We start from the raw sequence: 23,147 nt of genomic DNA on the forward strand, positions 1-23,147 counted from the left end.
ATGAAAGAGGTTTTTGACCCTTACTTCCACTTTTCCTTGTTTCTAGGGCTCTGGTAAGGAAAAAAAAATCTACGCCATTTTCAGATACAAGAAAGTTAATCCATGACAATTCTATTCTAAGCAATAGAAAAAAAGTGCAGGAGAATAAGGAGAAGATTCTAAATTATGGTTACATGAACTTCCAACTTTAAAAACTGTTGTAACATAGCTCTATCACAGCCAGTGTCATATAGCATGGTGTTCTTTATCTCAACATAGAGAAAGAAAGTCTCCATGACAGTGCTCATCTAGTTTGCAGCTGTCTTTGGCTTTGGTTAGTATAACATATATATATATACACATACATGCACATATATTATCATTACCATTTTCTGAATTTTATCATCATTCTTGACACTATGCAGTTAGAAATGTTCATTATTCTAGAGGAACTGATACTGAATCTGTACCAGATCTGTAAGAAACAGATGGCCTGCAGCCTTTCTCTCCTGAAGAAAAAATTTCCCCTAACCTAAGTTCTCAGGTTGAGCACAGTACCTTCAGTGAACGGCAATGTAAGATGTGACCATAAAATCCTAAATTTACAAAGGAAAGAAAATCTCATAACTTTCTAGTTTTAGGACTAGATATCAGCAAGCCAAATCTTCAGTTTATACTTTTCCCCTTTACGAGGGGAGGTGGTTAACCATTACTTTCTCTCTCAGGCTCAATCACAGATCATCAGGCTTTTGTTCAGCAGGTAACATGGTGATAGAGCAATTACCAATCATATCCAGAAGACATCAAAAGCAAGAAAAGTCAAGTAAGTCTAACATAAACCAAGAGAACCAAGGGCTAATATCCCTGGCATCAATAATAGATGTAGGAAAAGTGCATGCACAGGACATCTGGGATGGTCACCGTTACAAAGAGCTACTTTACCTCAGTAAGGCCAATGTTCTTTCTCTTAATGACATTCTGCAGAGAGTTGCTCAGAGTCCTGGTCAGTAACAGGTTTGTGGACTTACGGATCATGTCATCAACTTCCGTGGAGCTGAAATGTAAATATGAACTCAGTTGCATCCTAGGTGACTAGATTTGGGAAATGAGCAAGTGCAGCAGGTCTTGCAGTAGAAACAACTGTAGCTGAATTAGTAGAAACAGAAGCATCAGCAGTGTAAAGGGAGGAGTAAACAGCTAATGTGTACTATGTATCAGAAAGTATTTCAAGTACATTAACAAGTTATCTGCAGAGTTTTCATTAAAAAAAATCTATCTACAAAACTCTGCCTAGATTGTTTTTTCACATTTGAATAATTTAAGAAGTGAAGGTTAACTTGCACAGTTTTAGAAAAAGTCATTCTGAAGCCATGTAACTTCACTTTGGATTTTATACTTCCACCATCAGTTATAACATTATGCACATAACACACACACACACACACACACACACACACGCAAACACACATCTATGACAGAGTTAAAACTAAAAAAAAAAATTAGTACATCTTATTTAACTGTGTTCATCATCCTCATCACTTAAAACTACTTTTTTAGTCTCCTTTTATATGTTATAATACACACATGTGTATTTGTTTACAAACATGAATGTTAACATTACAGGCTAGAATCTGTATATGAAGGAAAACACAGTTTTTCTTTCTGAGATTGAGTGACCTCACTTAAACAGTGTAAACAGACCCATTTTCCTGTAATTCAATGATTTTATTTTCCTTTAGGGGTGAACAGCATTCTATTTTATATGTGCCAGATTTTTATTATCAACTCAAGTGTTAGTTGACTTTTAGGCTGGTTCTATTTCCTTGCTATAGCGAATAGAGCAGCAATGCACATGGATGTACAAATATCTCTGAAGTAGGATGTGGAGTTCTCTTATTATAAATAAAGATGGTATAGTTGGGACACATGGCGGTTCTATCCTTAATTTTTTGAGGCACCTCTGAACTGACTTTCATAACCCCACCAGCCATGAATAAGGGTTCCTCTTTCTCCATAACCTCTCCAACATTTGTTGTTGGATTTCTTGATGACAGTTGTTGAGACTGAGGTAAGGTGGAATGATAATTTCAATATTCTATTAAAATACTTTTTCTCTGAGTGACCTCAGAGATACACAGCAATTGAAGTACTTACCCAGACAACAGAGCCTCCAAACTCTTTTCTTTATTTTTTTAAGTTTAGAAAGATAAAACACCCCAAAATTCTATACAAAGATTTACTTTCACAGTGTGCAGAAAAACAAAATCTATCTGTGCATTGTACTTTTAATTAAATGTTGGAATATCACTTTATTATAGGAGCCCCTGCTACTGATAAGAGCTTTCAAAATAGCTGCATGGCCTCAGAATTTATGGATAACACAACTTTTCACAATATATAATAATTTCTACCACTGTCTGTCTGATGGAAAGGAAAATATTCAAAAAATTAATAATTATTTTTAAAGCTGCATAAGAAATCTCCATCTAACACTTCTCTGACTTGGTGACCTTTGTTTGAGAGTACTGTTTCCCAGGCTTCCCACTTGCCCAACTAAGTCTATTCTGAGACAGCTCTAAGCTGAAGCAGTGGCCTCTGATTCCAGCTTACAAAGTAAATGTCTTCTGAGGTGAATGGCAAATGTCAGCACAGTGTTAGAAAGAAAGCGCAGAATTCCTTCAAGTTGAGGAAATATTTCTTTAAATTGTCAATGTGAACCTCATCATATGAAGTTTTGGATCAAAAACTCAATAAACACAGATCAACTCTCAAAAAAAAAAACAAAGAAAAAAAGAGGAAGAAAACACTCTAATATAACATTAAGAAAACAGTAAACAGTTTCATTCAAAAACTTAGAATACAAATAAGAAGAAAAATATCTAAATAATTTATATACTTCCCAATATTATATCTCTCCAAAAGAGTAAGTGACAATAGGCCATTTTGTAACTGACTTGAAATAATTTCCTGTCAAAAACATACATAATAAGATCTTAGAGATTGACCTCTGATGTGAGGTTATCCTATCTCTAGGGTGTATTGTAGAGCTACAACCAAAGCATGGAAACCATGGAGAAAAAAAAACTTGGTATTTACCTTTCAAAAGTAATCTGATTTCAAAAGGAGGCTTCTCTATAAAATTCATCAAAAAAATTGTACAATCACCAAGTTTTTTTTTTCAAAGTAAGAACAATAATTAACAGAGCTTTTTACACTACACAGGAGGTTGATGCAGGAAGACAGCAAGTTCAAGGCCTGTGTGGACTACAGATGAGAATTAAGGTTGTGTTGAGCAACTTAGAAAGATCTTGCCTTAGCATCTTAAAGAAACAAAGGCTGGAGACTTGCTCATTGGTAGAGAACTTGTCTAGAATACTAGAAGACCTATGTAAAACCCAAACTAGTAGAACAGTTAATAAAAAGGTGACTCAAACCAGTTCCTAATTACACTTATTTTCAGAAAAGCCTGACACAAAATATGTTCTGTTCATTCACTCTTTTTGTAAAGTTACCAAGCGTGGGTACAGATGGAGCGTGGAGTCTCTCCAGGCACTGCTGGTCTGAGCAGGGTGGCTGCTGTGCATATCTTGACTTACTGCAGCAGTTACTATTAGCATTTAGGTCCCCAGGTAAGTAAAATCCTCCTTGGAGATAAAGGCCTTCTTTGAGCTTCTTAATGTCTTTACTACTAAACAGCACCTAACTAGATATTTGCCAAAAGATATACAGACTAAGTCAATGAATGAGCAAAGAAACAAAGAAGCCTGTGGTTAAGATAAACACACTAGCAGAGCAATAATACTGTTTCCAAAGACTGTGTTATTGCTTCATTCTCACTATAAAATTTTATCTAGTAGAATGGTAGAGTAGGTTAAATGATAATTTCCTGTAATTTTTTGCTGATATTGTTTAAAATGCAAAATATATCTTTTTACATCATTCAAAAGTTATTCCTATTCACCATAACTATAAAAAGCAGTATCCTACAGTAAAAAGCGTATACTAAGGCTTCCAAACTCATAGTTAAAGAAATAGGAAACATTTTACATGGTATATATTTTAGAGAAAGTAATAAATTTAGCACTGGACTGGTTCCCAGTGTCTTCTGTTATACCTTAGATGAAGATCTTCTGAAAACTTCAGGCAGGCGTAGATAAATTCTTTAATCTGGTTGTAAACTTTTGGCACAAATTCAGAGAAAGGAAACTTTTTGGGAAATGGCTGCTGTAAACGTAAGAATTAATGAAAGAAAGTCACTAAATCCATTGAAGACACTTGAAAAATACTTAAAATGAAAAAACCAACTTTGTCCTACTTTGTGAAGTATAGATCTAACAGTATCAAATGTTAAAAGAAAACTCTAAGAGATTTCTAATACTTAAAAGAATAAGACAAGTGTGCGAACTAGTTTTTAATGTCAATTTGACACAAACAAGTGAATGTGGAAGAAAGAATCTTAATCAAGAAAATGCCTCCATAGGATTGGGCGGCAGGCAAGTCTGTGGGACATTTTATTTTTTAATTATTTCTATTTTATTTATCATTTTAGTTTATATACATGTGTGTTTTACCTGCTTTTATACATACACACCTCATACATTCAGTGCCTGAGGAGGCTAGAAGAGGGTGTCAGACACCCTGGAACTCGAATTCCAGGTGATTGTGAGTTGTCAGGTATGTGTTTAGAACTGAACTTGGGTCCTCTGCAAGAGTGGCCACAGTGCTTTTAAGCACTGAGCAATCTTCCTAGCTCTAAAGCACTTCTTGGTTCATGATTGTTGTGGAAAGGCCCAGCTCACTGAGGAAAGGTAGTTCTGGATGGTATAAGAAAACAAGCAAAGCAAGCAAGCCATTAAGCAACATCCTCTACAGTATCTGCTTCAGTTCCAAGTTCCAGGTTCTTGCCATGAGCTCCTTTACTGACTTCTCCAAAGGATGCACTGAGACCTGAGAGTTGTAAGCTGGAATAAATCTTTCCTCTTCCAAGTTGCTTTTGGTCATGGTGTTTCACCACAGCATACAAATCCTACGTCAAAAACTAGTACTGGGTTATGGGGTAAGTCTGCAGCAGACCTCAACACATGTTATTAAGAGAACCATGGAATTACTCTGAAACTTTGGACTAGAAAAGTTATTGAGTATTTGAGGCTTAATGAGCTATTGTGAAACTTAGTAGTTAAGAATGTTGAAAGTAATGCAGAATATGGAATCCTAACTTAAATGGTTTCAAAGGGAAGATTGAGAGTCCCTTCAAGACTCTAATAGGGCAATTTGATATCTTGAGCTTTAAGAATCTGTGGTTCTAGTCAGCTGGGGCTGAAGAATCAGCTGTATTTAAAAAGAGACCAGAACTGCTTAAGTAAAGACTTTACTTTACCAGGACAATTGGTGTTGGTTAGTTAGAGTCTAGAAACTAATGATGATTAAGAAGAGACCAGTATCACTGAGGACATAAATCTGGAAGTATTTTTTTCAGGGTCAGCACATTGTTGTGGGATATCTATACACTGTGAAGGTATATTGCTGTGATTGGTATAATAAAAAGCTAAATGGCCAATAGCTAGGCAGGAGGTATAGCTGGGATTTCTAGGGAGAGAAAGGAATGAGGAGATGAATGTAGGTGTGCAGGAGACATGGACAGGAGAGACACAAACAAGACATAGAGGGAGTCAGACACACAAAATGAAGGAAAGGTAAAAAGCTGCATAAAATGTAGGTTAATATAAATGGGTTAATTTAAGATATAAGAGCTAGTTGGTAACAAGCCTGAGCTATAGGCCATATTTGGGAACAAGCTGGAGGGACTTAGAAAAACTCACTAAAGCACATAGAGGCTGTGGTCCACTGGGATCCAAGGCTACGTATCATGCTGGCAGCTGAGCATGGTTAATATTTAAGAGTCCTCCAGGTGGTACTGATTTTTAAGACACAAAGGTTAACGAAGAGCAGCTATGGTTTGACATGAGAGGTCAAAACAGGCCAATGGTAAATGTGAAGACTCAGGACTGAAGGGGCCACGGAGAGACACAAAAGCTTGGCAACATATGGCAGGGTCAGAGTTCCCTTAAGAGAGCCCAGAGGAGCCTATTGGTTGCAGGAAAGAGTCTAGATTCAGAAAAGAAACCAAAATTTTAGGGCTGTCCCACCATGGGCCAATCACCAAGGAAAGCAACAACTGTGGAGTAGAGCTAGCCTGAGCCAAGGAAACAAACTGCGTATACTGCCCAGGGCAGAGCCAAAAAAGTATTCCGGGGGCCTGTGGAGACCAGAGGATCATAAGTCTCAGACATCAAGCATTGATCTTTTTATATTATTAAATTTGGGCTTTGATTTGATTTATACCTGTGCCCTGGATCTTCCTTCTTAGAGTAAGAAAGTATTTAACTTATTTTCAATTTTACAAGTGCAAGCAATTGAGAGACACTGGAATTTTATAGATGTTTTGGACATTTTAAAGAAACGTTGGCTAGTCTAGAGAAACTTTGAACTTGAGACATTAGATGTTTTAGAGAATAAAATATTAAAGCACCTGATTTTTTTAAAAAGACTGTAGAAGTTTTAAAAGTTGGGATGTTTTATACTGTGATACTGATGTTATTATGAGATTTGGGGAAATAAACAAGAAAGGAAAGGTTATGTCTTGATAAGCAATGTGTTTGTGTGTCAAGCTGACAAGGGACCAACTGTATTGGCTGGCTTTTAAGTCAACTTGATGTCAACTAGGGTCATATGGGAAGAAGCAGACTTAATAGAGAAAATTAATCCATAAGACTGGCTTACAGGTAAGTCTGTGTGGCACTTTCTTGATTGATGACTAATATGGGAGAGTCCAGATCACTGTGGGTGATGCCACCTCTGGGAAGGTGGTGCTGGATGATGTTAGAACAGGCTGAGCAAATCATGAATGAGCAAGGCAGTAAGTTGCACTGTATCATTTCCTACCTCTAAGTTCCTACCTTGTATGAGTTCTTGCCCTGACTTCCCCCAGTGACAAATGTGCCATGGAACCACATTGGAAAAGTGTCTGTGACTTCGTAAACAGCAAGACAATACTTAAATCTGTACTTTCCTACTTCTCATGTGAAGGGCTTAAGTGCAGCAGAGAGCTTGGGTAGAAAGGGGCTGCTAAAGAAAAACTCCTCTGCACTCTAGCTTTGGTGGAGAGAAAGCTCCTGATGCACTGTCAAAACAATAGAGTTATACCAAAGGGAGCAAATTTAAATGTCTGGTCTTAGAAGAAACTATTTGAATAGTACAGCAAAATTAAAAATTTCAAATTTTAATCAAATTACATTACACAAGTGATCTGAAAAACTCTAAAGATGTGTAGGACCTCAAAGCCTTTTTCAAATTTCCAATGAAGTGATTCTGTACATCAAGAGCCAGAAGAAAGTCTTTGAAAGTTTTAAAATCTATTGACATGGACTATCTCAGTTTCAGAGAGAATTTAATCTAATTGAAAAGAGAGAGAGAGAGAGAGAATTTTACCTTAATGTATCCCTTACCTTTTCCAGTTCTATATCTTGAAATGGAAATTGTCCTACAACCTTTTTATATGTCTCTTCACTCGTTACTGGTATGGGACTATAATTGTCAGAATCAAGTATGTTTCTATAAAAAATGAAAAGAGAGGGAGGGAGAGAGGAGGGTTAAACACAGAGACTTTTCCAAGGCAGTTTAATAATTGTACATTTACCACAATTTCAGATAAACACTTTCCAGTCCTTACTACATTCCTACAATTCAGACATTTTGGTTTGGGCATTTTAAAAAGAAATCAGAGAGAAACTAAGCTCTGAAACACGTGGAGCACAGCTATAACATGGCCTTCTAGTGTCTGTGATTTACAAATAGGCAGAAAATTAAGGGTAACTGGGAAGCAAATGAGAAGAGAATATTGGCGCTGATTATTTTAGTAAGATATATTGATTCATAATCACAGTTTTAATTATGTACTAGACAACGCATTCTAACTTAAGAAAGTGTCAGAGGGAAAAAAAATAACTTCTAATAATCCAAGCTATGTTCCTTCTCCTCTATCTTTTGCTTTGTACTAATCACAAATGTTGTTTTCCAGTAATAAGTTCTCTCTCCTTGAGTACATTAAGAGTTCTCTGAAAGCAGAAAACTTCCCATGAAATGCAAACAGAAACCCATGAAAGCACAGAATGAAGTGGCTATTCCATGCTGTCTCTACTACCTGCAGAGATAACCTTACCATGAAAACAATTAGCAGCACTAATTACATCAGGATTCTAGAAGTGTACACATTTACACTAATAAATGGATGAATTGAACTAAATAATGATATGTTCGTGAACTGTTAAGAGTAAGATTAAAAGATGAGGGTGAAGGTTTAAAAATAAAGTTGAAAACAAGATAAGCTAACAAGGAGACACAAACAATGGGCAAGGAGAACTCTTGAAGTAAAGGAGAGACTGGAACTCCAATGTGGGCGGCACCGAACCTGTATGTTACTTTGGGTAATACAGTCATTTCCATAATACTAGTCCCAGAGACCCAGGAGTATAGGCAGTCCTCTAACCTCTAGGGTCTTCTTCAACTTCTTCAGAGACCTTACTTTCCATTGTGGAGGCCTTTCTCCTCCTTGGTTAATTTATTCCTGTGTTTATTTTTTGTTTGTTATATATATATTTGTGGATACAATGAATGATGTATGGGATTGTTATTCTGAGTTCTTTCTCAGCATGCCTGATCTTAGAATATAGAAAAGCTGCTGACTCCTGTATGTTGATTTATGTCCTACAACTTTGCTGAGGGGGTTCAAAAGTTCTAGGAGTTTTCTGGTGGAGTCTAGATGTCTTAAAAGTGGAGAATCATATCATCTGCAAATAGGGATAATTTTAGTCCTCCCTATTTGTATTCCTTTTTGTATTCCTTTTATTCTTTGTCTTGCTGTATTGCTGTAGCTAAAACTTCAAGCACTAAACTAAGATTAAAACAAGATAGCTTTATCATTCTTCTTTTAGAGGACAGGTTCAAAACAAGAAGAAACTTAAATGAAATGACAAGAGATGTGTACTAAGGAACTATTCCCAAGAGGCCTGTGCTGGGAGGAAATGTTCCGGAAGAATTTCCCATTATTGTATGTATGTTGGAATAACTACTTAAACAGCATGCTTCAGATATTAACTACAATAAGCCAGTTCTCTGCTTATGAAAACTAATGATAAGAGATAATATGAGTTATTAAATAGTGAATAGCTCAAAAAAGTAAGCCAAATCCAGTAGCATTCACCAATAATTCCAGCACTTAAAAAGGTGAAGAAAAAAGATCAGGAGTTCAAGGTCATCCTGGAAGTAGGAGACTCTGTTTATAAAATAAAATGTTTTCCTGAGGGACTACTACTATCCGTGACAGCTTAACTACTACTGCCAAACTAAGTATGATCTTCGGTGTTGGGTCCCTAGAGGACAGACCTTCACACCCCCACTTGATCTGCTTTGCACTCTTGTGGTTGGTTGTTCTGAAAACAAGAGCAAAAAGAAGAACAAAACAATCTGTTGTTTTCAGCAATGTTTCTAAAGATGTTTACCCTTACTATGATGAGCTTCTTGTTTTTGCTGGCTCAGCCTCCCCTGCTGTGTGAGAAAGTGGAATAAAGGCTTGTCTGCAGAACCTGAAGTTATCTTGTGTGTTAATCCCGACGTCCCTTGCTCAGAAAAACTACAGTGGCCGTGCTGGCACAGCATTTGGGAAAAGCAAAAACTATAAAATAAGGTAAGAAGACTAGATAATTTGGTGTGAACCAGTAAGTCTGTCTTTATCTAAGGAAACAAATATAACAAACAGACTATGGGGCTTTCCCAACACAGCAGGTACTAATATATTGATATAGGATGCCTTGGAAGGTCAGTTCACAAATAATTACAAATCATTAGAATTTTGTAAAACTGGAGCATTTAAAAAAAAATAAGCCACATGCTCTTGATGCTCATTTTATCTGTAAAGTCTTGCTTATCTCCCAAAAGGTGCGAATGCATAGGGCAGGGAAGGGAAGGAATATGGAACCTTTAGCCCCTTACCTGAAAACACCTGCCCACTTCTTCAACAGAGTCTCGCTATACTGGTCTCTGATTTCTAAAAGCATATCAAAAAGTTGATTCACAGGAAAACCATACACCTGAAAGAAAGTAATTTAATTTGTTTTCAAAGAAGACTTTTTTGTTTTGTTTTGTTTTGTTTTTTGGTTTTCAGATTTCACTTTATGGGTCACAATAAAACAAAAGAATAAAGCCCCAGGGTCAGATATGTTATTAGCGAATTAAACATTCATATATTTGAATAATTTTGAATCTCTGAAATTGGACTTGATGTTGGAAATATGTGAAATAAAATAAATGGGGCCCTTGGTCCGCTCATGGGAAGAGATGTCTGTAGAAGCAGGGATACTGGACAAAGCTCATTCTCAAACAAACCAAGATGTAAGGGATGTGGGAACAGTGAGGAAAGCGAAATGGGTTTTTCTTTTTCTTTTTCTTTTTTTTTTTTTTTGGTTTTTTCTTTCAGTTTATTTATTTTTTTTTTCCGTTAGACTTGTTTATTCAAGTATCCGAAAACACTCTTTCCACTTCCTCCCCTCCTCCCAATACCCTCCCGCTTCCCCCAACCCCCCCACTCCCTCTCCTCCTCCCTCACCATTCCCCAGACTTTTTAAATAAACAAAAGTAAGATTAATTGCTAAAAGATGTCTCATTATTTAAACAATGAAAAATGACATCAGAATTGTTCATCTCTACCCTTATATTTAGTGTTTAGCACTCAAAAAGTCAAAGACACCTATCAAAATTTCTAGGTTCAGCCATAAAAAGAAAATGATAAAAAAATTTAAACCAACATATACCCTTAGATAAGTTCTTCCCATGGTAACTTACTGTCCAAAGAATTCTTCAAGAACAGAGAGAAAGTGCAGCTACTACTATCTCACTAATATCTAATACTACTCTAATGTGGTTCAAACTAACCATCACTAAAAAGATGGTAGTGGAATACACTACAAGGTACATAGGTGCTATGGTTGGAATTCAAACACTTAAAATTCTAAATTTTCAAATGATGCGAGAATTTTTTTTTCCTCTGAGAGAAAAAAAGGAATAGGAGCTACTTAAAAGAGCATAACTGGTCAAAATAAAGCCTTAATTACTGTTATAAAGAAGTAGAAAGATCTAGCTCTAGAAAAAGAATAAACATTAGAAACTCAATGGAGTGAGTCAGGCTTGGAAGAGAAATTCATAGCTGATGGAATCCTCCTCTAGAAAGGCAAGTGTCAATCATGCACGTACCTGGAGTGTGTCAGCAAAGAGTACAATGAGGTTCTTCAAATCTAACACAAGGTTTGGATCAGAACAGTAGGACTAAAGGAAATGGGCAAAAGGGAGAGAAATATCTCATAAAACATTGCATTTTTACTTATGACATGGTTTAACACACCAGCTGGTAAAGGCACTTATTAGAGGGGTCTAACCATTTTCTGGCACAAGGGAACAACAGTCTCAACCAGAGAAGAACTAAGGAGACAGAGTTCAGTAAAAAGATCTATATCTTTAACGTGTGAAAACACATTTTAAAATTCTTTAAAGAAGAAAAAACTGGGGTCAACAAGATGGCTCAGCAATCAATAAACTAAAATACAAAAATTTTAAAAGAAATCAAAATGGATAGATTATTTTAAAATGAGCAACAATAAAACACTTTGTATCAAAACTGTGGTATATATCTAAAGCCATTTTCAAAATAAATATTTATCTTTATATGTAAACATTAGAAAATACAAAATACTGAAAACAACCTGACCAAACACTGCGCCGATGACACTATGAAAACTAATGACAAATAACCATAATTATGTAATAAAACAAAATAATGTGAAAAAGACAACGATCTGATGATTTAAACCAGATAAACATAGAATCGGTAAGACAGATAACTTAGGTAAGTCTAATTATACAAAAAGAAAAAAGACATTAAACAGTACAAGGGATATAATATACGCATAAATAAATAAAAACAAAAATTGTAAATAAGTACCATATAACCTTGACTGCACACATCTGATTACTTACTTGACCTGGAAGACAGTTTCCACAAGAAGACTAAAGAGTATATGCTATTAATTCAAAATTTCATCAATTCTGATATTCCAATTTCCTCAGTTATAACTTTATTATTTGTTCTCCATCTAACCTCTCAAGATCTGATGGTAATATGTTCAATGTCCCCATAATGAAGATGTATTTGAGTTTTTCCTATTACCATGTATTTTTTCTCTATGTCTCTGTTACTTCTAAAGAACCCTTGTCTTTTTGATGTCAAAACTAATATCAATACAAAATAGTTCCAATCTTCTTGCTTGAATCCCTTCTTTCTCTGCTTTCTAGACTGTTCCTTATGTGAAAACTGCTCCAGGCACTGTCATGGTCTAGCTCTCCCACACTTCTGGGTTATTGACAAAAATGGACCTACTCAAGTCATCTTATTTTAAGTTTTCTATTTATAAGTTTCTAATTTCCCCAAATTTCCTTCCATGTATTTTATTGTATGAGTTCTTTCAATTACTTGAAGTGGACACTAAAGCCTATTATTTAAAAGATTATTTGAACTAATCTAACGTGTCCATTAAATATTTCTGAATGTAACTCACCTTTTACTGGACTAATTAATGTGATGGCCATGATGAAGAGTCTGTGTGTCTGTCCGACTGGATTGGCTGTCAGTTTCCTCAGTGTCACTCAATGAACCCTTTCCACTTTACTATTCTATTACTACAGGCACCAGGTTGGACACTGTATTTTCTCAGTCTCAATCAGCTATTTTCCAATTACAATCCCTATTTTTTAAGTATTCCTTTCATATTTTCCACCTCTTTGTGACTATGGGATAAACTTCTGACTTCAACTTTGTCTTCTTGATCATGAAATGACATGTAGTCTTATCTTTGAATTAAATTTCCAAAGAACTATTTTTATATCTTACATTCAAGTTTATTTTGATATCTTTCCACTATTTTCTTCTGCTTAATATCCTTTCATGTTATGAATAGAACATATACAAAAAAGGCAATAGCTGCAACTGCAGTTGTACCGGTCCCGGGAAATACTAGCTCTTGCCAAGAGCCTCTCAGACATGCTCATCGGAACCTCATCACTCCCGCTCAGGAAAGCATTATGACTTGAATGACAATCGTTTTCTTCTCTTTCCTTGTTTTTCACTTGCAGTTTTTTAATTGATAGACTTCCTTTTTAAAGTTACTAAGTTCTTATTTGCTGTTTCCACGTTATACATTATATTCATTCAATGTAAGATATACACCCTGCCAGCAATAAAACTACTGAGATACTGACTATAAGTTAAACTAATGGACTAAGGAAGTTGTACTTTATGCAAATATCAATAAAGTAGTATTCCAGGCATAAGAAACAGGAATAGTGAAGGACTACCATGGACAAGTGTTCAAGGAGTGATGAGCAGTCAGCAACAAGAAAATTTGACATTTTAAAGTTTTAGTAAGTTATCCACTATCCTGCCTCTAACGCCTCCACTGAGTTAAGTTTAACAGGTAGTTGGCCAGCAAAAGCCTAGAGGTCTCAGCCTAGGCGAGCAGAGAGGAAGGCCAATTGTAGAGCTAGAAGCAAGGAGAGTAACATTCACTACAGTAACTCTCTAGCAATATGTATAAATGTGAAAAGCACATAAATAGGAAGCACATAACAATGTACTAATGATAATATGTTGCTTTGTAGACAGTGAGAATGAAGTATATAAAATACAGAGAACACTGCTTGACACACAAAGAATTATGGATAGACATGAGTGGCTGTTTCTTATTGCAGATAGCATCAACAAGGCAAGCTCAGTGTTACAGAACACAGAAGTATAAATTAATCACTTGCACAATCTCCAGACAGGGATTGCCAAAGAGATATATGTCGAATTGAAATCAGTGCAACAGCAAACACTATGCAGATTCTCAGTGGTGAGGAAGCACTCCTGTGGTGCCCTACATACATACATACCGAGTGGGTGCGCAATGCTGCGATGGTCTTTGAAAGTGCCATTTCCCACAGCTCGTCAATGTAGGCTCTATTCACTAAGCCTTGGGTTGTATGCAAAATGTGATCTTCAACTACAAAAAAGCTGAGATTAGGAAGAAAAGAAAACACAGATGTCAGAGGACACAGTTGCTATAGCTTGACTACGAAGCTTTGACATCAGCAGTTGCCATCTACTTCAAAGGAAATACTTCCTTCTGAAGAAAGCTATTCATTATCATAAATAAAATTACTTAACATATTGAACATGTGTCTACAATCATATTAGTATCTTAGACACTCTACCAAGACGGAAGGATCATTTCTATCAACCACGAGCCCAACAATTTAAAAGAGGAAAGTATATACAGCTTGTAGACCCTACTTCCAACGTAGTTTTAAAATCTAATACACTTCAAGAAGCTGATTTTAAGTAGAAATTTATAGATTTTTAAGAATTAAACATATAACACATCAAAAAAATTCCCCTAATCAGGTCTATAACTCCAGAAACTCAGGAGGCTAAAGCAAGCTTTGCCTAAGCTACAGAATGGTTTTAAAAGTAACCTTATGAAACTTTATCTTGAAATGAAAACTCAGACTGAGATTTTTTTTAAAATTAAATACTTGTTTTGAATTTCCTTGTTTTAGCTTATTGTGCATTTAAAACATATCTTCAGTTACCTTGTTGCTCATTCAAATCTAAAGAAAACTCAGCAGGTTTTTAAATTACTAAAACACACACACACACACACACACACACACAAGGTCTCATGTCACATGTAATTCAGGCTGACCTTAAACTGCCTATATAACAAAAACTAACCTTAAACTATTGATCCTCCACATTCCCAGTGCTGGGATTACAGGTGTGTGCCACCACACCTTCTTTTATGCCGTGCTGAGGATGAAACCCACGCATGCTAGGCAAGCACTCTAACAATAGCTATATTCTTCAACCCTCAATGATAGGCATAATGGAGGTTACTCATTACACTGAAGCAATATAAATCTGATGAAAGAAAGCAATGGAGGAAAGAAGGAAAGCTAGAGGAAAAAGTGAGAGAAGGAAGAAGTAGGCAAGTAAGCTCAATGAAATAATCAAATTCTGCTGCATTTCTTCTAACCATGGTCACCATCTCATAGTCGGAAAAGGCAGCTTGTTTATGAGGTCTTCATTCAGTAACCCCAACACTACTATGTGCACTCTAGATGAGAACAACTGCTTCATGCCCTCCTGTGGAATCAGCCTGGCAGCAATCTGTTTAACAATGGCTATTTTAATGTAACCGTTTTACTCACAGATTTCTGAATCATACACAGTTGTTTTCAGACTAGCACAGAACCAAATTGTTGTGAAAAAGTTGCTAAATTCTTCTAGGTCTAAAATATTTTACTGTCTGAAAAAATTCTTTCAATGCAGCTGATTATCTCATTCCATATTGGAACAAAGAATGAAGAAACAAAACATCAAGTATAATAACATTATGAGTCCATTTTTAATTATTTACTCATAAAAGCATCCTCAAAAAAATATAATGCTAAAAACAGTAAGCTGTTCCTTTCATTGTTTGTTTGTGCTTGAAATAGCATATCTCTGTGCAGCCCAGGATGATACTTGTCTCTTAACCTCCCCAAGCACTGACTGACAGGTGTGTGTTACCTTGACTCAGAAGATGTTCCTTCTAAATTATAAGAAAATAAAAATCTATTTTTTCTCTTGAATTTACCAAAAAGAATAGGAAAAACTTCAAAAGTAAAGGCATATCTTTTATAAGTCTTACAAAAGAAGTATAGAAACTTAAATATGTACCTACCCTACAATTTGATTGAAATACTTCCTGTAGTCATCTAAAGTTTCATGCTGCAACAAAAAAAGCAAAATTACTGTTTCTGTATTATTACTTTTAGATGTGAAAACCAGTTACTTATTCTTGGGAAGCTCAATCTCATAGACCATAAGATAAGTATAATGATAATGCCACAGTTCTACAAATTAACAATGGAAATGAGTGACCTGATACATACCTAGAACATAAAATAATGGATAGCACATAACAGTCAAGAAACATTTACCTCCAGTTTTACTTCAAGGCACATTTGCCAAAGTTGTGTCAGAATGACAACAAACACATATAGCCAGGTGCACATGCATAAACGTACACAGACACATAGAGACACAGACAAATACACACATACACATGCATACACAGTCAGCTACCAGGAAGAAAAGAGTAAAAGTACAGAAAGTGCAGGTAGCAAGCCTACCATGTTTGACGGAGGCTGGAGCACCAAACGAGCCTGTTTTCGCCTCTGTTTTCGGTAGTAATTTTCAAATGTTTCTCGGGCACCCTGTAAAACAAGCAAGAGGAAATAATATAATTGCACCAATTATCCTTGAAATGAATAAGAATTGAGCAGACTTCAGGTATAGAATTTAAACAACACCATATATCTCAAAACCTACTCTTGTAACAATGATAATCACAAATAATAAAAGCAACTATGACCATTTATTGAACCTAATCACAAAACCCTGAAGCATAGACAGGAGTGACATTTAAAACAACATGGTCACAATGAAAGCTTCAGCATACCATGGCCGGTTTCTGAGTCAGTAATTACAAGTTCACTAAAATGAAAGTAAAAAAACAACATTAAAATGTTACAGTAAGAAAATGTCCCTTCAAAAACAAATAGAACATTCCAGAAGGGAAACAGCCCAGAATGAAAAACAGTTTAGATAGAATTCAAAGTAAGAAAGGCAAGATCTAAGAATGACAAATCCTTTCCTCAGGTGAAGTCTTACCAAGAAGACACAGAACAAGAACAAAAGAGACAATCCCTCAATATTCTTGATATATAATTTTCAGTTTTCCCCCAGGCATGGGTGTCCAAATTTTTGACACTGTGACATGACAAATGTGTTTGGCCACATTCACAGCTCCCCTGGGAGGCACACTGGATAGGTTTTCTGAACTCAACATGAGTGGTGCTCAGAACAGCATCTGGCTCATGAGTGCTACACTCACAAGCCCTGTTCTGGGTCCAACAGTATCTCCCCCAAACCACTTCCTTCCAAGAATCTCTAAGCACTTTAGTTGGAACGAGCAATTCTGATGTGCTCAATCCAACTATGTGATCATGCCTGCTGGAGGGTTGCCCCTGGTATACTATGGCTGGAATCCCCAAACAAGAAGACCCAGAAAGGCACAGAGAGAGAGAATGGTGTGTGCTGAAAGAGGCAGAGGTGGGCCGTGCAGACTTAAGCAAAGAGCACCTACAACTCTGGGACCCATAGATGCCAGAAAGAAATGAAGATTCTTCCCATAGTCTCAAAACGGAGTGTGGGCTCCAAGATGCCAAGATGCTTTTAATTTGTAATTCAAGCTTCCAGAGCTGGGATAGAACAAACTTCTGTTGTTGTAAGCCATATAGTCTGTGGTAGTTGCTCTAGCAGCTCTAGACAACTAGTACAAACTGAGAGGGTTTGTTATAATATGCTCCATTGTGACTAAATGTTCTTAACCAAAACCTTTTCTCAATCAGTAAAAAGAAGCAGAAAGATCCCACAGAGACTAAGAGCACTATTTTAGACCCAGGTGACTACATTCTAACTATGGTTCTGCCCATCCTACCAATGTAACTGCTCTGACTCCTTGCTGATAATTTAAATTTCACTGTCTATTCATTTGCACTTGTGCAGTATCCTTTTCATGAGTAAAGATTTCAACCTTGTTCCCATGCCTTGCTCAACCTGCTTTCCGATACCACCCAGAACCAACCACCTGTCCACGGGTGAGACCATAAGCAGTGATCCTGGTCCTTCCACATCAATCATCAAACAAGAAAATGCCTACTCTACTCCATCAAACATTAATTAAAGTTTAAAAATTAAAACCACAAAAAATTTCAACCTTGTGCAGCTGCTATATGAACTTAATGAGATATGAAGCTCTTAAAAGAGTGCCTAACCAAAAACAAGCATTTAGACACGTCCTTACTGTTTTAAGATAAATAAGATGAACTAAGTGGTAAGGAGAAAGCAGCCTCTATTCGGGCAATTATCTAGGGTGTTTTCTTCCACCACCTAAAAAGTTGAAGCTTATTCGGCATGACTTCTTTGTTATGTTATCATCTACCTGAACTGAGAACACTAACTGAAGTCACAATCAAACAAACATACCACAGCTTGGGGTGGGTGTTGGGCAAATACCCTCTGTAAAGAGGACAACAGCTTCTCCCGGCTGACCAGCAGCTGCTTCACTCATTCTACTGCTGAGATGGCTGCAGACAACCATAAAGAAATGAGTCATGCACCCAAAAACCTTCCTTGAAGAAACCCAAATAGGGATATTATAATTTTTTACATTTCAGGCAGTCTTACTTTTTATGTTAAGAATGTCAAATGCAGTTTCAGTCCACAGGATCAATAGATACAGGTCGCAAGATGAACTTGGTCCCTGGATCATGGCTATTAAGCCCTGTGACCTTAAAAACTAACACCTTAAACTGCCAAAGTGATTATCACTCTCTACAAGTACTTCTTATCTATAAAATGAAATCAAATATTAGCATGACTGTTTCATCACTTTATTCATCCACCATTTAATGAGGAAGGAAATTATTCAAATTATTAAGTAACAAGTAGAAACTGCCATTTGATTTGCTAAAGTTATTCCCTACTTGTTACCAACACATAGGATACTGGTGTTGTTAAATGTCAATTACATGCTGTATACACTGGAGGGCTTTTCATTTTAAGGTTAACAGCCCTAAATGACCTTTATTATCCTAGTGTGACATTACATATTTAACATTTTTCAGAGCCAAGATACACTTAGCTGTGAATTTAGAGAAAGCCTCCATTCTAATTAGACCATCAGGCACTAATTTGATTTCTTTCTTGTAAATGATAGAGAATATACAAGAGGAAATTCTATATAAAAATCAAATTCATTTCCTGTCTAATATTCCTTCAACAGAAAGAGGAACAACTTATCTAATAAGTCTGGGTCCACGTTTACAGAAGTGAGTTGGATTAGCCCTGGTGGCTATTAAACAATTCACCTTTAATAAGTCTATTCCTTCTGCCAATTTTATCCACTTCATGTCTAAAGGCAAATTCAAGAAGCAGGCATTTGCTCAGTTTAGTCTGAGTAACTGGTACAATACTTCCCTATTCAGAAATAGGTCACTAGATGAACAAAGGGGCTTCATTTTAGGTCCAAACTCAGAATCACTAACAGATTCTATAGTTTTGAAGGAGGGGAGAAGGGAGGGACAGAAAGGGTTAATTTATTGACAGAAAATGTTTGGGGAGCAGGTGGGACGTAACATTTATACAAATTGAAAGAATTAGAACTGGCGGGTGGCACTCAGGAGGCAGAGGCAGCGGGATCTCTGTGAGTTTCAGGCCAGCCTGGTCTACAAGTACTAGTTCAAGGACACAGGCTCCAAAGCCACAGAGAAACACTGTCTCAAAAAAAACAAAAAAGAAAGGGAGGAAGGGAGGAAGGGAGGGAGGGAGGGAAGGAGGGAGGGAGGGAGGGAGGGAGGGAGGGAGGGAGGGAGGGAGGGAGGGAGGGAGGGAGGGAGGGAGGACAGTTCTGAGATGCATTTAAAGGCACATGAACAAAGTAGATGTGGTGATAAAGAACAGGAGCTCACACACCATTTCTATCTTAGGTTAACAGTTTGATGGCATCTCATTTAAAGAAAGGAACATAGGGGAAAAGATACAGTGCATTTTCATTATGCAAAAACTCTGAACTTGCAAATTCATCACTTGTTAAAACTTAGCTGAACTACAAAATCAATACTCAGAGCCTGTTCAAAAATATTCATAGCTATGTGAAGAATCTCTAAAACTTCAAATTATCCAATACACACGTTCTTTAGTTAAGGTCAAAAAAGGCAATACACCATCTTTTGTTTCAGTCAAACACTGTAAACCTGTATCACTTTCATGGCCTATTCAATGCCACATTTTATGTATGCATTTTGTGCCTTTTATTCATTATTCTGCCCTTTAAAATGGCTCTTACCTGTAACAATAAAATGTTATCCAGTGTTACTAAGCTCAAAAAGGCTTACAACGTGATTTATAGAGAAAACCTGTGTGTTAGATAAGCTTTCTGCAAATATTATTATAGTGTAATTGGCTGATATGATTTAATACACTGACACGGACAGTATATTAAAGAAGATAGCTCTTTGTTTTGCTCGTAGTAGAGAGGGTGTTTTTTTGACATACGCGCTCATGTAGCTGAGAATGGCCCTGAACTGATCTTCCTGGCCCCACCTTTTAGGTGTCAAACACAGCTAAATAAGGTATCTCTTAAGAGTAAATAAATAAATAACTTAGAAACAAGGTCATCAACTGATTACGATGTGACAGAAGCCCCCAGGAAACTAACAGGACGTTTCCTTAAGATCAAGGTCTCAGGACTCACTGATTCTGTGTTTTGCCTTTCAGTCTCAAGCTGTTATACAGCTCACCTCACTTGGTATTCCATTTACGAAAGTCAATTTTCATTTAAATAATTTAGTATTAAATTATACCCTGAGATAAGCCTGGAATAATTGGCAATGATTGTTCCCTAAACCAAATCATCAACATTAGATTTTGCCAGGAAATAAAGCACTTTGACACTCTGATGGAAATGATTCTTTCTTAAAAAATCTTTTGCTACTTGTATTTTCCACTATAACTATCATGTTTTAAATTGTTATTAATTACAAAAGTAAAATGTTACTTTTAGAAAAATTAGAAAACATGAAATGGCCACCAACAGTCACACTTGGTAACAGTTACTATGCACTCATTGGTGTGCTTTCCTCTAAATTTAACCCCCTGGAAACCTGAAGCTCACCCACACATGCCCCACAGAGAAGTAGCAGCACACTTTATATGTTCCTATTTTTGAACTCTTCCTAGAAAACAATGTTGACAGAAGTTTCTGTCCTGCCCAGTCCCTCAGTCATTCAGTCCCAAGGAAACACACAGAGGCCTACATTAATTATGAACTGGTTGGCCTATCAGCTCAGGTTTTCTTTTTAACTAACTCTTACATCTTACATTAACCCATAATTGTGGTCTGTGTTAAACATGTGGTACCATGTGATAAATGGTACCTTTATCAGTGAGGCATTCTCATCTTGCTTGCTCTGCAGCTGGGTGACTACTGCAGACTGAGCCTCTACTCTCCAGAATTCTCCTATTCTGGTTGCCCCATCTATACTTCTTGCCTCACTACTGGATAATCAGTGTTTAATTAAATTAATACAAGTGACAAATCTTTACATAGTTAAAGATCACTGTCCCACGGTAAAACATCCTTCAACATCTTTTATCCACACAACTATCTTCAAAGACATATTCTCCAAACACACAAATATTAGAATCACATTAAATATTTGAAAATAAAATACAAGTAAAAAGCCTAAGTTCTTCATGTGTTTAAGTACTTGCCTAGACAGGAATAAAACATAATCAATGAATATTTCCATCCAATGTGGACAAATGGATGAGGCTTTGTGTTTAGGTATAAAGGAGCAGGAAAATCAGTTTCTAACCAAGTTCAAACACACATTCTGCAGATACAGGTTACAAATGTGCAGCATCAAACAATTGGGATCATGTGGGCCTAGGACTAAAAGAAAGAAAGGTCAAACAAAGAACCCTTCTATGGATGCCTTTCCTCATATTGATAAAATGTATACCATATCTAGTTAATCATCCATATATGTGGGCTCTGCATCTGTAGTTTCAACCAAGTATGGGCCACAAATATTCCAAAATGAAAAAGAGGTAAATGGTAAATGGTAAAGTGGCTCAGTAGGTTATATCTAAGCCAGACAACTTTAGTTCAATCCCTGGAGTCCCACATGCAGGAAGGAGAGAACTGATTTCCAAACTGTCCTAAGATCAGAGCATACAACACTGTGGCATGTGTCTACACACTCATACAAGCGGGGGGGGGGGGAGATAAGTAAATATAATATTTTCTTTAAATATTTAGAAATCCACAGAACTGTACACATAACATATGCAGCCTGTTTCCCATGTCACTATTCCCTAAACAGCAAGTATATCAATTCCTTATGAAGACTTGCATTGTGTTAGACACCATGACTAACCTGGAAGTCACTTATAGTGTCTGGAGGATATGCACAGGTGACAGACAAAGCCACAGAGACTGTTTTTGACAGTAAGGCAGGGAAAATACCCCATGGAGCCTATGGAACAACCAAGTACAAACACCTATTTCATGAAGTTACTGAGTCTCATGTCTTAAAATAATAATGGAATCTTTGTGTAGTGTTATAGAAATGGTAAAAAGCTGACATCAAGAAGCCGCCTCCTGCGGGCAATAATTCTACAAAGTATGCAAAAGAGGACAAACACTATATCCTCTTCAATGGCATACTGACAGTCATTGGCTGACTCCACAAGTCTTAACCATGCAGTTCTTTCTGTGGTATGCCGACTATGAAAGACATTTTTACTAATCACTGTAAAGAAAATAACCTTCAGATAAGAAATAGCAAAACACCTAAACAAAGAACAAAGAAGTGAATAGAAGAAGGGAAATGCACACCATTGTTCTTCCGGCTTGTCTACAGGAAGCAATATTTCCATTTGGGCAAAGCCTGTAATTTCACCACCCTGCCTGCAGCTGGAACACTCTTTTAACTGTCACAGCAACCAAGTGTAGACAGGTTTATTCAGAGTTTAAAAAAAAAAAACTTAAAGGGCAATTTTAATTTGTGTCCATCTGTAAAGGGGAGCACTCTTCCTAGGGCCCCATAATGATGTTCAGCGGGATATTACACTTCACCAGATGGCTAATTTGCACAGCAGGCCCAAAGCAGGGTTTCTTTCATTAGAACTGCCCTAAAGATCAGACTGCAGGAACATATGTAAAGAACAACCCCAAGATGCCCCCTATTGCTTAAATCGAGAAACATTCTGTTCCCAGATGTAAAAACCCATTCAGAGTGTTCCCCCAGCAAGGTCATTCAGGAGTCAGGACGGTGTGTGTCACAACTCTGGGAACCTACTTTAAAGGTCAGAAAAATGCCTTCATTTCAAAAGCCACAACAATGTCACAATG

The 23,147-nt window shown here is 36.7% G+C and overlaps 1 protein-coding gene across 7 annotated transcripts in view; it reads right to left on the reverse strand.

Moving 5' to 3' along the window:
• Exoc6b (exocyst complex component 6B) overlaps positions 1-23,147 on the reverse strand; it is a 459,484-nt gene that overhangs the window by 226,463 nt on the left and 209,874 nt on the right. For 5 of the 7 annotated variants that reach the window (XM_085690547.2, XM_048416401.3, XM_085690544.2 and 2 more), the window contains exons 9-16: positions 16,297-16,380; positions 15,846-15,892; positions 14,014-14,134; positions 11,284-11,355; positions 10,027-10,124; positions 7,485-7,590; positions 4,094-4,203; positions 922-1,033 (exon numbers count right to left, since the gene is read on the reverse strand). In XM_085690547.2, coding sequence (XP_085546673.2) covers positions 922-1,033; positions 4,094-4,203; positions 7,485-7,590; positions 10,027-10,124; positions 11,284-11,355; positions 14,014-14,134; positions 15,846-15,892; positions 16,297-16,380 — 750 coding nt within the window. The remainder of the gene's footprint in view (positions 1-921; positions 1,034-4,093; positions 4,204-7,484; positions 7,591-10,026; positions 10,125-11,283; positions 11,356-14,013; positions 14,135-15,845; positions 15,893-16,296; positions 16,381-23,147) is intronic. The other 2 variants (XM_048416402.3, XM_085690545.2) reach the window with 1 other exon arrangement.

Source organism: Myodes glareolus, chromosome 6, assembly GCF_982192425.1.
Source record: "Myodes glareolus chromosome 6, mMyoGla1.1, whole genome shotgun sequence".
In the NCBI taxonomy this organism is placed as follows: Eukaryota; Metazoa; Chordata; class Mammalia; order Rodentia; family Cricetidae; genus Myodes; species Myodes glareolus.